This window comes from Myotis myotis, unplaced genomic scaffold, assembly GCF_014108235.1.
Source record: "Myotis myotis isolate mMyoMyo1 unplaced genomic scaffold, mMyoMyo1.p scaffold_m19_p_4, whole genome shotgun sequence".
Classification (NCBI taxonomy): Eukaryota; Metazoa; Chordata; class Mammalia; order Chiroptera; family Vespertilionidae; genus Myotis; species Myotis myotis.
In genome coordinates, this window is record NW_023416346.1 from 82,498,772 (window position 1) to 82,514,144 (window position 15,373).

Genomic DNA, 15,373 nt, shown 5'->3' on the forward strand with positions numbered 1-15,373 from the left:
GGGGTCCCAGATTGGAGAAGGTGTAGGCCGAGCTGAGGGACACTCCCCACCCCTGTGCATGAATTTCATGCACTGGGCCACTAGTATAAATATAAATATAAAGATATCTACTGTGACATTCAAAATTGTATAAAACTTGGAAGCTACCTAATGGGCATCAGCAAGGAACTAGTTAAATAAGTTACAATACATTAATTCATTGGAATATTTATACAGCCATAACTAAATAGACTTATATGTGCTAAGAGGTCATATGGAAAGATCTTAAAGACATACTATTAACTAAAAACAAAATGGAGCCAAAACCTCAAGGTTCAGAACATTCCCGTGAAAGAACAAAAGATGATATATTCACACTTTTTTTCCTTGCTGGAAAAATAGATAGGTTGTTAACCTTTGGTTTCTCTTCTGTACTTTTTCATTTTTTTAAATCAGGTACAAACATTAGTTTTTCATTCCTTTTATAATCATCATAATAAAACAAAGTTGGGGCAATGTTTAAGGTATAGAGGAGGAATCAGGGCACAATATAGAGAAGGAATGACTGAAGATACGGTGATATGGTAGTGTAGGGAGGAATGAACTTTTTGGAAACAGTCAATAATGTCTAATGCTGCCTAGAGAGCCAAGATAAATAAGGACAAAAAAGTGTTCATTGTTTTTGTCAATTAGTAAGTGATCATTTCAAGAGCAGTTTCAATCAGTGGACTGAGTAGAGGGTGAGGAAGTAGACATAGGCTTTAGGTGAGCATTTCAGGGCAACAAGTGGAGGAAGTTGAGGGAGATTTTTTGTTTTGTTTTTTTTTGTTTTTTAAGATAGGCAATTCTTGTATTTATATTCTTAACGAAGATTGTCAATGGAGAGATGGAATAAACCCTGGTACTACTATTTAAATAAGCCATTTGTGAAGGAGGGAATAGTTCTGTGATTTGGTTTTCTAGTCTTTTTAAAAATATACTTTTATTGATTTTAGAGAGGAGGGGAGAGGGAGAGAGATAGAAACATCAATGAGGAGAAAGAATCATTGATCAGCTGCCTCCTATTGGGGATTGAGCCCACAACCTGGGCATGTGCCCTGACGCAGAATCCAACTGTGACCTCCTGTTTCATAGGTTGATGCTCAGCCACTGAGCCACTCTGGCTGGGCTCTAGTCTTTTTTTCATTCAGTGCAGTGTTTGCCAAACCTCATACAGGTTAATTGTAACCTTCATGAATTCTCTATTTGTGTAATTCCTGTGCTATTAAAAAAAAACACCCTTGATTCTTTTTAGCTTAAGTGCACTTATTTTCAAGAGAAAACATTTTATTAGTATCATAAATGGAAAACAAAGTATTTTTTCTAATACACATTAAAAGAATACCCAACTGTTAAAAATCATTTGGCTGTGAGTCACCTAAAATAATCATATGTACCACACTTTGGAAACACACAGGCAGTTAACACAGTGTATAATCTCTGTAGGTCGCTATGCTTGAAGATGGAGTAGAAAATCACTTTAGGCAGTGTCTAATCTTAATCTCAAGGAGTCAGAGATAAAATTGGCCCAAATATATACAAAGACACAAAGTAGGAAATAATATGTCCTAAGAGAGGTATGCATGAAGTACTACGAGAATTCCTATGAGGGAGTTCTGGAAGTCTTCATGGAGGTCAAGGCTTTTAAGCTGAGGCCTAAATGGTAAAATGTGTAATTTCAGAAATGGAAGAGCATTTCAGGAAGAAGGAACCGTGGGCACAAAGGCAAGACGATGGGAAAGTTTATAATTCAGTTTGCCTGGAGCAGTGGTTCTCAACCTTGGCTGCACATTAGAATCACCTGGGAATCTTTTTAAAATCCTGATTTCTGGGCCTCATCCTCCGGAAATTCTGTTTCTTTGTTACTAATGTTGTGGCCTCAACCCATAACAAAGAAACAGAATTTCTGGAGGATGAGGCCCAGAAATCAGGATTTTATAAAGATTCCCAGGTGATTCTAATGTGAAGCCAAGGTTGAGAACCACTGGCCTAGAGCCTACGACTTGGGAAGGGGTGAGGTGGAAAAATAATACAGGAAAGGTAGATTCCAGTCAGACTCTTAAAGTCCATTAATTCCAGGGCCTGCAACTGAAAGGCAAAGAAGTGTGTGGATGTGAGTGTTATAACATGTGAAGGAGAGAGTGGTTCTATGGTTTGGTTCAGTGAATTACACCTTAGCTATATAATCATATGGTTATACCCTAGATCAGTGATGGCGAACCTTTTGAGCTCGGTGTGTCAGCATTTTGAAAAACCCAAACTTAACTCTGGTGCCATGTCATATATAGAAATTTTTTATATTGGCAACCATAGTAAAACAAAGACTTATATTTTTGATATTTATTTTATATATTTAAATGCCATTTAACAAAGAAAAATCAACCAAAAAAATGAGTTCGCGTGTCACCTCTGACACGCGTGTCATAGGTTCGCCATCACTGCCCTAGATCTTGCCAGAATGTTCACATCTAAAATCACTAATTCAGACATCAAGTTCTCTTTCCACAACATCACAAGCTTCCCCAAGCTCACCTGCTCAAGTAACCCAACTGCCACAATTCTTTGACCTCATGAATCCTGCAATTTACTCTTCCCCCTTCCACACACTTTCTCTCTTTTTATCACTTTCCTACAATCTTTGCTTGCTCACTTTCTCATGTTAATTCCTGAATTTATTACCATTACCTCTCTTGCAAATACAGTAAAATCTTAATATAATGGACTAATTTGGATAAGGAGGTGTCCATTGAAGCTGAAAATCTGTTATATAATAAAGTAGGTTTTCCAAATGCATATGTTAAAAAATTGACAAATTAGTTTACCTGTTTTTACTTATGTAGACATGTATGTGTCATTAAAATTAAGTATGTATGAAAAGTTTAATTTCACAGAAATGTTTTCTATATGTATTACTGTAATTTTAAATTTATACTAATTAGGTCTATTAAATGCTGGCATTCACCAGTTACCGAGAGTAAACAAATGCACATGGCTGGGGTGTGACTTAGTGCATATGGGAACATCAGCAAGTGTTAAAACTGCTGCAGAAAAGTCACTCCACAAGACAACAGAACCAATTACTGACTGCAATGCAGTGTGATTACATGCTAATCATTCACTGAACAATGTTTACAAGTGGTGACCCTCGGATTTATATATGTAGACTATATTTGTGGATATGTAATATTTACTTACTTGCTGAAATTACTGAAGTGTTTTTTCCAACATATGGCCTATTTGCTAAAATTTGTTAAAAATAATAGTGAATTAACAAAAGAAATAACCTGTTGATTTAATTATAAGCAAATCTTGGTTAAGCATTTTAAAAATTACCAGAGTGTTAATTTTCACATATGGACTGAAAATTTTGGCCATTCAATCTGAAGTCTGTTAAATCGAGGTCCAAAAAACTGAGGGTTTACTGTATCCTTATCCCTCTAGGCAAGACTCCAGAGTACTACCTCGCTTCCACCCAGATGAATCCAAACATCTCTATACTTTCACCTGTGTAGTTCAGTATTGGTGCTGGTAATCACACAGCTGAGCAAGTTAAGAATCATCAACCTCCATTAGGCCCTCAACGCAGCTTGAAATCCTTTTTTCTCAGTTTTCTCTGATCTCTGAACTACTGTTTCCTACCTTTTTCACATTCTTCAAATCACTCCCTCCTACTCTCTGCTATTGACTTTGCCTCATACTTTATTGCAAAAACACATGCCCATCAGATAAAAAAATTCCTCATTTTCCTGTAGATTTTTAAAAAAATATTTTTTATTTATTTTTTAAAAATATATTTGTATATAATTTTTAAAGTAAGTTTTAAAAAATATATTTTTATTGATTTCAGAGAGTAAGGGAGAGGGAGAAAGATAGAAACATCAATGATGAGAAAGAATCATTGATCAGCTTCCTCCTGCTCGCCTCCTACTGAGGATCTAGCTCACAACCCGACATGTGCCCTTGACCGGAATGGAACCCCGGAGCTTTCAGTCTACAGGCCGATGCTCTATCTACTGAGCCAAACCAGGTAGGGTGGTGGATTTTTATTTATTTATTTTTTTTGTTAATCCACACCCCAGAATATTTTTCCATTGATTTTTGGAGAGAGTGGGAGAGAAGAGGAGCGGCAGACACATTGATTGGTTGCCTCCCACTCCCACCCCACCAAGGGTGGGGGTGGGAAGGATTAAGCTTGCAACTGAAGTATGTGTCCTTGACCGGAATCGAACCCGAGGTCTTTCAGACCAAGGGCCAATGTTCTAACCACTGAGAATACTGGCTAGGGCTCTGTGGATTTTTGTTTTTAATTTACAGAAGCAGGATAAGTCGAGCGGTGCCTATGTGGTGATTTATTATCTGCATTTCCTCATGCATTTGTATACTGTCCATTGACTTTTATCATTGGCCATGTGGAATCTGTGGGGTGAGTTTATCAACCAGCATCACTTCTTTGCAGTCTGGGTTGGTGCATTTATTAGTTTTATGCCACATGCCAATTTTTCCATTTAGTTTTTTGTATTTGTTTTATGATATAGTTTGATACTATAACTTATTGTGTGTGAATGTGTGTGTGTGCGTGCGTGTGTGTGTGTGTGTGTGTGTGTGTGTTAGGACATATCTATCTTGTCTTTGGTGCAAACTATTTTTATGAAGGGAAACATATCTCCCTTCTGCAGTGACTGGTAAATAAGCTACTGTTCTTCTGTGGTGACTACAATTTCAAAAGCACATTTGCTGTGATTTTTTTTCTCTCTTCCAATAAAACAATGGACAAGAGAGATATAAAAATTCGACATGGAATGGAAGCAGCCATTAGCTGTCCCTAACCCTAATCCTAACAATTGTCAACCAATTAATCAATTCATTAATTCACCAAATAATTTTTTTAAGAACACACTATGTGTCATATTAGGTGCTAGACACTGAGGATATGGTTTCGTGTCAGACAGACAAAAATTCCTGCCTTCATGGAGCTCATAGTTGTTTAGGCAATAAGCTATACATAAGAGAAAGAAATAAAGTATATGTCTCTAAGTGTATTTTAATAATTGATAAATGCTAACAGGAGAAAATAAAGTGAGGAAGGGGGATAGGAGTTTCCTTGGGGGGTATTTTATATAGGTTAACCAAGGAAGGCCTCATTTGAAAGACATCCTTTCAGTAAAGACTTGAAGGAAATGAGGAAGTGAGTCATATAATCACCTGGGGGGATAGAGCATCCCAGACACAGAGATCAGACAGTGCAAAGGCCCTGAGGAGGAAACTTGGCGTAATTAAGGAATAGCACCTAGACCAGTGTGCTAGATGGGAATGAAAGAGTGGTTTCCCCCCTTGTATAAGAATAATCCTCCATGAAGGCAGGAATTTTTGTCTGTCATATGCAACACCATATCAGAGAGGAAGGGAGAGGGAGAGATAGAAACATCAATGATGAAAGAAAATAATTGATTGGCTGCCTCCAGCATACCTCCTACTGGGGATCAAGCTTGCAACCAAGGCATGTAATTCCTGACCAGGAATTGAATTGTGACCTCCTGAGCCATACCAGTTATCAAACTATTAAGACCAATTTATAATTTAGCCATACATGTGCTTATTAATTAACTCACTAGAAGCCAGGTGCATGAAATTCATGAACTTGGGGGGTCCCTCACCCCAGCATGCACCCTCTCGCAGTCCAGGAGCTCTTGGGGTATGTCCAAGAACTTGTGAACTTGGGGGGTCCCTCACCCCAGCATGCACCCTCTCGCAGTCCAGGAGCTCTGGGGTCCCCACTGGGGTGCCTGGCCAGCCTGGATGATGGGATGATGGCTGTTTGCAGCTGGTCACACATCCTTCAGGGTGGGGGTCCCCACTGGGGTGCCTGGCCAGTCTGGGTGAGGGGCTGAGGGCTGTTTTCAGGCTGGTGGGCGACTGAAGCTCCCAGCCTCTCCTTTTTTTTTAATTTTTTTATTCTGGGATTAATTTACCTTCTATAGCTGGGATTAATTTACCTTCTATAGACCAAATGAATGACTGGTTGCTATGATGTGCACTGACCACCAGGGGGCAGACACTCAATGAAGGAGCTGCCCCCTGGTGGTCAGTAAGTTCCCACAGGGGGTAAATTAATCCCAGTCGTTCTTTTATTATATAGGACTAGAGGCTCAGTGCACAAAAATTTGTGCACTCAGGGGGGATGGAGGGTCCCTCAGCCCAGCCTGTGCCCTCTCCCAGTCTGGGACCCCTCAGGGGATGACCACCTGCTGGCTTAGGCCCGCTCCCCAGGGGATTGGACCTAAGATGGCAATCAGACATCCCGCTGGCAGCCCGGCAGCCCTCAGGGGATGCCCACTTGCCAGCGGGGAGCAGGCCTAAACTGCAGTCGGACATCCTTAGCGCTGCTGAGGAGACAGGAGAGACTCCCATCACCACCCCTGTACTGGCAGCCATCAGCCTGGCTTGTGGCTGAGCAGAGCTCCTCCCATGTGAGAGCGCCCTGACCACCAGAGGGCAGCTTCTGCATTGAGCGTCTGCCCCCTGGTGGTCAGTGTGTGTCATAGTGATCATTCATTCCCAGTCCTTCTGCTGTTAGGGTCAGTTTCCATATTACCCATTTACTATATAGGATAGAGGCCTGGTGCACGGGTGGGGGCCAGCTGGTTTGCCCTGAAGGGTGTCTCGGATCAGGGTGGGGGTCCTGCTTGGGTGCCTGTCCAGCCTGGATGATGGGATGATGGCTGTTTGCAGCTGGTCACACACCCTTCAGGGTGGGGGGTCCCCACTGGGGTGCCTGTCCAGCCTGGATGATGGGATGATGGCTGTTTGCAGCTGGTCACACACCCTTCAGGGTGGGGGGTCCCCACTGGGGTGCCTGGCCAGCCTGGATGATGGGATGATGGCTGTTTGCAGCTGGTCACACACCCTTCAGGGTGGGGGGTCCCCACTGGGGTGCCTGGCCAGCCTGGATGATGGGATGATGGCTGTTTGCAGCTGGTCACACACCCTTCAGGGTGGGGGGTCCCCACTGAGGTGCCTGGCCAGCCTGGATGATGGGATGATGGCTGTTTGCAGCTGGTCACACATCCTTCAGGGTGGGGGTCCCCACTGGGGTGCCTGGCCAGTCTGGGTGAGGGTCTGAGGGCTGTTTTCAGACTGGCGGGTGACTGAAGCTCCCAGCCTCTCCTTTTTTTTTTTATTCTGGGATTAATTTACCTTCTATAGCTGTCACTGGAGCTGAGAGCAGGCTCCAGCTCTGAGGCCATTGCCAGCTGAAAGCAGGTACCTGGGTTTGTTTAGATTCTATAATTGAAACTCTGTTGCCATCACTGACTGCTCTAAGCTCTGAGGCCCCCCTGGCTGCAAGCAGGTTTCTGGGGTTTGTTTAGGTTCTATAATCGCAACATTGTTTCATCCGGAGCTCAGAGCTGAGCTGCGGCAGGCGGGGAACGTTGACTTCCTCCATCACTGGAGTAAGCAAGCCTTATGTTCATATTTGTTTCAGCTGCCTGGCTGCCGGCCGCCATCTTGGCTAGCAGTTAATTTGCATATCTTGCTGATTAGCCAATGGGAAGGGTAGCGAAGTTATGGTTAATTACCATGTTTCTCTATTATTAGATAGGATTGAATAAGATTTAGCAGTAGGTGTGTAACTACTCTGATATCAAAGTAATAAAGAGCATACATGATATTTTGACAGATCTGGAACAACTCATATGATATGAAATTATTTGCGATTTCTATTGTGGCAAAGTCATAGGTACTGATTATACTACCCTGGACCACTGCCTGCATTTTTAAATGAAAGGAATTGCTAAATTTCAGTTAGAGGTTAGTGAAAAATCAAGATCATTTCCCCAGTTAAGTTCAAAGATCTCCTGAATTCTCTCTACAGATCCTGCTCTTTTAAGTGGAGAGTAGATTAAATGGGGTCCAAAAGAGAACTGGGGTGATTTAATGAGATGCTGCTGATGTTTCTGGTATTGTCCTGCCTGCATTGCAACAGGCAAGGTTGTAGTTCCCTGCTTCCTTTTTGGGCTCTGGATTTTTTTTTAAAAAAATAGCTTATCTTTTTTTCTATAATGATAAAAATATGTTCATTGTAGGAAATTGAAAAACTGAAAAATATAAAGAAAAAAGTAGATTCTCTCAAACCCTACTACTCAAAGGCCAACATTGGTAACATTTTTGTTCAAATACACATACAATTTAACACAACTGTATACCTTCTTTTTCTTTCTTATTTTTTTTTTACAATTTACATATTGGTGGGACTAGTTGGTCCCTGTAGCCACTTATGTCACTCCCCATTCGTACCCAGGTGGAAAACATTCTGAGTTTTTTTAATTATTCAAATCTATATAATTACGTATTTTTGAACAGCTGCTGACTTTTTTCTTTTTTAAACTCAAATATATAGACATTTCCCTAGTTTTATACTTACATATTGTTTTCACAGCAATGATTTTAAAGGTGCATAAGTATTCCAATATATGTTATTAATATATTCTAATTATATAACTAGTCCACATGGTAATTGTATAATTAGGTGAACATTTAAGTGGTTTACAGTGCTTCAGGGAACATTTCTGTTTATCTTTGCAAATTTTTCCAATTTCTTCTTTAGGAAAGTTCCTAGAAAAGGAATTTTTGGTAACAGGGTATACACATTTAAGATTTTGATACATATTACGAAACTGCCCTCTAGAAAAGTTACAATAATGTGTACTCCTACTAACAGTGCACAAGAGTGTCTGCTTTGTGAATCTTGCCAACTTGAGGTTTTGTTAATCTTTTAACCTTTGCCAATCTGATAAATGAAAAAACATTTAACTTGATGTAATTTGCATTTCTTTGAGGTTGAATATCTTTTTATGTGTTTATTGGCTATTTATATTTCTTCCTGTGTAAATTGTCAGATCATGTCCTTTGCAGATTAATTTGCTAGAGTATTTGTCTTTTTTAAAAAAATTTAAGAGCTCTTTTTATGTTAGATATGTTAACTCTTTATCCATTACATATGTTGAAAAGATATTTTTTCTAGTCTATGCCTTGTCTTTCAACCTTGCTTTTAGGGCCTTTCACATTTTAATTTTTATGTTGTAAAACTTATTATTTTTTCTTTTTAAATATTTTATTGATTTTTTACAGATAGGAAGGGAAGGGATAGAGAGTTAGAAACATCGATGAGAGAGAAACATGGATCAGCTGCCTCCTGCACACCTCCTACTGGGGATGTGCCTGCAACCAAAGTACATGCCCCTGACCGGAATCGAACCCGGGACCCTTTAGTCCGCAGGCCAGTGCTCCATCCACTGAGCCAAACCGGTCAGGGCTATTTTTCCTTTTTGATTCTGGTTTTCAGATCATGTTTAGATCTTGCCATTGTGTTTATAAAATATTCACCCACATTTTCTTTTAGAAATCTTATGACTCAGTTTAATCTTTGATTATTTTGGCATATGAAGTGAAGCAGTGATCTAGTTTTATTTCTTAAAATGGCTATCTAGTTGTTTCAATATTTTTCTGGAACAATTCTTTTCCCCACTAACTGAATCATTTCTATATATATTTGGGTCTGTTTCTGTCTTGTTCCCTTTATCTGCACTATTACCATACAATTTTACTTATGGTCGTTTTATGCTGCTAGAACAAGCCCCTCTCCTTTACTCCATTATGACTTTCATTTTTAGAATTTTCCTGACTATAATTGCATATTTATTCTGAGAGTGTTTTTTTTTTCTTTTAGCAAGGTATAATGCTACCTTATTAACACATATGCATTCTTGGTTGCTTACTCTCTTTTAATCCATTCTATTAATGAGAGTCTTAATAAGCTCTCGTTAGAGTCCAATCTGTTCACCTGCCTTATGTACTAAGTATTTCACCCTTACTGCATTAATTTGTTAAAGGGTAGGAGTAGAAAATTTGTAGTTTATTCTAGGGTAAGGGAAAGTAGTCTCCAGCATATTAAGTGCCACTTAATGGCATTGTACTAGTCATTCTTGCATATCCTCCTCGATACACACCTTCTTGTTTTATTATTGTCTTTCATCTTCCCTCCCCTTTTACTTTTTTTCCCCATCTCTTTTATTTTCAATTACTTGTAACATCTAGGGTGGCCATCTAGATAAAAACAAAAACATTGGAGATAAACATTACGGTTTTCAGCCTTTTTGCATATTTGCCTTTATTCACTGGCCTTTTCAATGTAGTGGTGTCAGCTCAGTAACTCTGACTTTGGAGTTATATTTACAATCAATAGAGTAATTTGATTCCTGTCTGTTTTATATAATCTTGGAGACTATAATATCCATTCTCCTATAGACATTGTTAATCACTAAGAGCTCAAATGTGTAAGGACCACTCCAGGCTTGGGAATGGAGGTCTAATTATTGCCCGGTTCATTCATCTGTTCATCCATGAACAAAGAAGTTATGGGAGAACCAGGTGCCTGGGTGGGATGATAGAAGTTGGGATTTCTGAGTTTGCCAACCAGGAAATAATAATGGGAAATAACATTTGTTAAGTATCTATTGTATGTCAGCCACTTTTCTAGATGCTTTATGTGTACTATTCCATTGAACCAGAAGCCTAGAACTACTTTTATTCCCATTTTACAGATGAGGAAATTGAGGTGCTGAGACTCTAAGTAGCTAGCACCATATCACACAGTATGTGGTGCATGAGGAGACAGTCAACTATGGGATGCTCTATTGCCCCTTTTGAAGATTGTGAAATGAATACCAAATTGCAGGATGCAGAAGAAAAGGAGTTAATAGCTGTACTTTCTCTGTTTTCCTTTTTTTCTTCATTCTACTATGTGATATAGGTGTAGAAAATTTTGAACAGGGGAAAGAAATTGTGTTTCGAAACCCCATCTTTTGCATGATAAATAGTGACTGACTCTGAGACTCTCAGGGTCAGGAGGTAACTCTGTTAGTTTCCAGAATTGAAGTTACAATCTCTCTTCTTTATGCTATTAACCAGCTTCACACATGGCTTGACTGAGGTGCACAAGGCTTAATAGAGTGGTATGTGAGGGAAGATGTGGGAGGCCTGTTAATGTTTTGATTTTGGGTTGTTGTCCAAATTTGGAGGCATCATGCCTTAACACTATTGTTTCTGAATGGAGATTTTAGTACAGGCCAATTCCTTGGTTGCAAGCATTACCCACAGATTTAGCTGCAAGCAGGTTTATTTATATATTTTACTCCCATCCCTAAAACCATTTGCTTTGAGAAGGGTGAGAATCCTGCCCTTATTGTGAGCCTGTTGGAGAATCATTAGTTTCCTTTCGTATTGGCAAGAGCAGGGCAGCAGAAACGGTCTTGAACTGCAGGGTTTTTTTTTTTTTTTCCTGTCTCCTCAACTTCTGATGTTTCTGAACTTTGCCACTCTTGAGTAACTAGTGAGCAACATTATTTACTTCTTCTTCCTCTCTTTTCCACCTCCCTCCATCCCTCCTTCCATTTTCTTTCCTTTGAAGGCCTGTTCTCCCTTTTCCTATTACTCTGGCCATCTGCAATCTTCCCTCAATAATTGTAATAAACACTATAATTCCTTACTCTCAATGATTCTCACCCGGGCCCTCTGCACCGCATCTCCAGGATGTAACTAGACTGTGAGCCTCAAGGTATAGGCTTTGCGGTACAGGGTAAAGGCCAAATGGGAGTGGCCTTTGATTGACATCACTGTATGGGGCGGAGCTTCCCAAGCTTCTATGCGCATGGGCTGTAGCTGTAGCGGCGGCATTTTGGCATTTTGTGGATAGCGCATGCTGATGGGCGTCCTGGAGAGGACGTTTGCATTTCGGGCTGTGGTGAGTGATTTATTAGGTAGGAAGGGTAGAGGAGGGTCATGTACAGGTTAGTTGGGTAGACTGTAACTAGCAAGATGATGTGGTCGTGAGGTCAACACATTTTTTTTTTTTGAGGTCAACACTTTTTAGAGTCTCCTAAGGCAATGCTTTTAAACTAAGGATGTGTAGTTGACTCTGAGGTGAAGGAAGATCGGCAGAGGCAGGGTTTTTTGACTTGGGTAAAATATGGGAAGTGGTTTGAGGACCACTGAAGGCGGGAGATGGTCGTTGTGGAGTTTGGGTGTGAAGGACCTACATTCCGTTGGAACCCTAAGGTTAGTGACCTTTGGAGGGCAGTTGGTGACCTTTGGGGGAGGGGCGGGGAGCTGGAGGCGCTAGCTGGGTCTGCGAGGAGGGGGAAGGAAAGAGGACAGTGTGTGATTGGATGCTTTCAACTTTGGGCCATATGTGGGGGGAATTGTGAACCAATTAGAAGGAGACAACGAGCATGAGTCAGACCAATCACAGTGTACTCCAGCACTGGTTTCCCGCTTTGCCAGGCAGATTACAGTAAGAAAAGAGATGAGGAAAATTTCCTCCAGGCCACGCTCAGGTCACTGGCCCTGCCCCTCATTAACTACTTTTTCTGAGTTTTAAAATTTCCTCAGCATTTCCCCCATTGAATAACAAGTAACTGGAAATATTTGAAAATAAATTTATTGAGAAACAGGAGTATAAAGGACAGAATATTAAAATATTTTCTTGTTTCATAGACCTGAGCCAGAGAATTAAAAATGGACGATGTTGATTTTCGTTGCATGGACTTTAAAGGTATATAGCTTTACATGGTAGTAAAGAAATGTCAAACTGTTTACTTCCTTGGCTAAGATCTTCTGAATGTATTCTGTTTCCAAATTTTATCTCTTTGGAGTATCATGTTTTCTCATTAATGTACCGGGAAAACAATGTAGATGTTTAAGACACTGGAACCCTTTTATAAGCTAGTGGAAGGAAACATAATTCAAAGTTCATAGTTTATTTTCTCAGGGTTTTTATGGCATGCTAAATAAATTGGTTTAATCTGAAATGGAAATCTACTGCGTTAAAAGTACATTAAAATATTATTGCAAGATCCTGAAGTGCCTTTTCATAATCAGTGACAAATAAATTATATCCTGTGTAGTTGTAGGTTTAAGTATATTTTATTGTATCTTTATTCTTTTGAAAATTGGTAATCCATGTAGGGTATTTATGGGAATTCTTAATAAACAAAAGCAATTTGATTGACCAGGATACCAGATTCCTCAGCTATGCCAGATATGGAATAATTTATTTATTTATTTTAATTAAAAATATTTTTTATTGATTTCAGAGAGGAAGGGAGAGGGAGAGAGATAGAAATAGTAATGATGAGAATCATTGATCGGCTGCCTCCTGCATGCTCCCCACTGGGGACAGAGCCCACAACCTGGGCATGTGCATTGACCGGGAATCGAACTCAAACTGTGACCTCCTGGTTCATAGGTTAATGCTCAACCACTGAGCCACACCAGCTGGGCAGATATGGGAGAACTTATGATATTACCTTTTATTTTTTTCTGGGGGCATGATTAGACTTGTGATACATTCACATTCACATTAAATAAAAAGGAAATACGTTGTACCCAGCGTGGCTACAAATCTATGACTTAAAAAGTTTAGGTCAGTGTTTTGTTAGTGCTTATCATTTTATTTATTATTATTATTTATTATCATTATTTTGATTGATTGATTTTAGAGAGAGAGAGGAAGGGAGAGGGAGTGCGAGAAAGAAACATCGATTTGCTGTGCCACCCATTCATGCATTCATTGGTTGTTTCTTGTATGTACCCTGACTGGGGATTGAACCCACAACTGTGGCATACCTGGATGATGCTCTGACCAACTGAGCTACCTGGCCATGACAATACTTGTCATTTTAAAACAACAATAACAAAACCCACTACCACCTGCCTTAAAATTTAATTTAGGATATAGTATCTTAAAGATATAAATATGGAATAGGGAGTATGAGTTTTAAGTGTATGGTATTTGAGACTTTCTATTTACATAAATATTTGAAGCACACAGACCAGTATAGAGAATAATATAATGAATACAAGTGTAAGTTTTATTGAATCTAACAGTTTGCCATATGTTTCAGATATTTCATGTTTCAAAGACCTAAAAGATTACATATACTAGTTTTTCATCTTTTAAAATTTTACATACCTTGTATCATTTTATGTGATTCTCTCCCCCCCCCCCCCCCGCAACTTGTTTTTGTTTGCTCAGCATTATGTTTTGGATATTTACCCATATAAATATTTTAGCTCTAGTTCATTTATTTCCACTGCTGATTAGTAACATTACATTGAATATAAGTATACTACAATTCCTTTATTCAGTCTCTCTTATTGGATATATGAGTGTTTCAAATAGTTGCTATTACAAATAAAAACACAGCAGTGAATATTGTGCTTCAGAGAGTTTAGTGGGAGGTTTCAGAAATTTTTGACCACCACCCATGGCAAGGAAATGCACTGTATCAAAAATTTAATGAAACAGTTTCACCCTTCTTACACATAGCAGTGCAGTATAATATTTTCTGTTCTATGCTTTTTTATTAAAAAATGCTGGTTATAAAAACAAAGAAACAAAATAAACAACAACAAAAAAACAAAAAGAAAAAATATGCTAGTTATAACTCACTAAATTGATTTTATTTATTTAGTATTTATGGGTGAGGCTCTAGTGCAGTGCTGTCCAATTGAAACATAGTGGAAACAATTTTACATATTCATATATACAGGCAGTCCTCAGGTTACGTCAGACTCGATGTATGTCGTTTCGGGGTTACATCGCCATCTCCCATTTACAGTATTTATTTAAAAAAAAGTTCCGTCATTTTAACGTATGTACATATGTGCTTTATGTTTTTTATTACCACAAGTAAAGGTCAGGAATTGTTATCTTTTAATTTTTTTTTTTACTGTTTCACTTCATTACTGCTGTGTATGTGCTCCATGTGAGTGACATAGGTGCTTATGTAGGTGGGTTCCGACTTACGGTAAAAATCGTAGGAACAGATTTCCGACATAACCTGAGGACCTACTGTATATATATTATTGATTTCAGAGAGGAAGGGAGAGAGAGAGAGAGTGAGATGGAAACATCAATAATGAGAGAGAATCATTGACTGGCTGCCTTCTGCATGCCCCCCCACCACCACTGGGGTTCAAGCCTGCAACCCAGCAACCTGGGCATGTGCCCTGACCAGGAATTGAACTTTGACATCCTGGTTCATAGGTCAATGCTCAACCACTGAGCCACACCTGACGGACCAAGTTTATATATTCTAGTGGCCACATTAAAAAAGGTTAATCAGATGAAATAAATTTTAGCAATATAAATTATTTAGCTCAGTATAGCCAAAATATCCTTTCAACATGTAATCAGTATAAAAGTTATTAATGAGATAGTTTATACTTGAAGTTCTGTATTTATTTTATACTTAAAGGATATCTCATTTTGGACTTGCCACATTTTAGGTGCTCA

General features: G+C 39.2%; 1 protein-coding gene across 1 annotated transcript in view; it reads left to right on the top strand.

Moving 5' to 3' along the window:
- The first annotated feature begins 11,773 nt into the window (after positions 1 to 11,773).
- Positions 11,774 to 15,373, top strand: part of TEX11 (testis expressed 11) — a 467,244-nt gene continuing 463,644 nt past the window's right edge. Inside the window, exon 1 of the mRNA XM_036304176.1 lies at positions 11,774 to 11,818. Coding sequence (XP_036160069.1) covers positions 11,774 to 11,818 — 45 coding nt within the window. The remainder of the gene's footprint in view (positions 11,819 to 15,373) is intronic.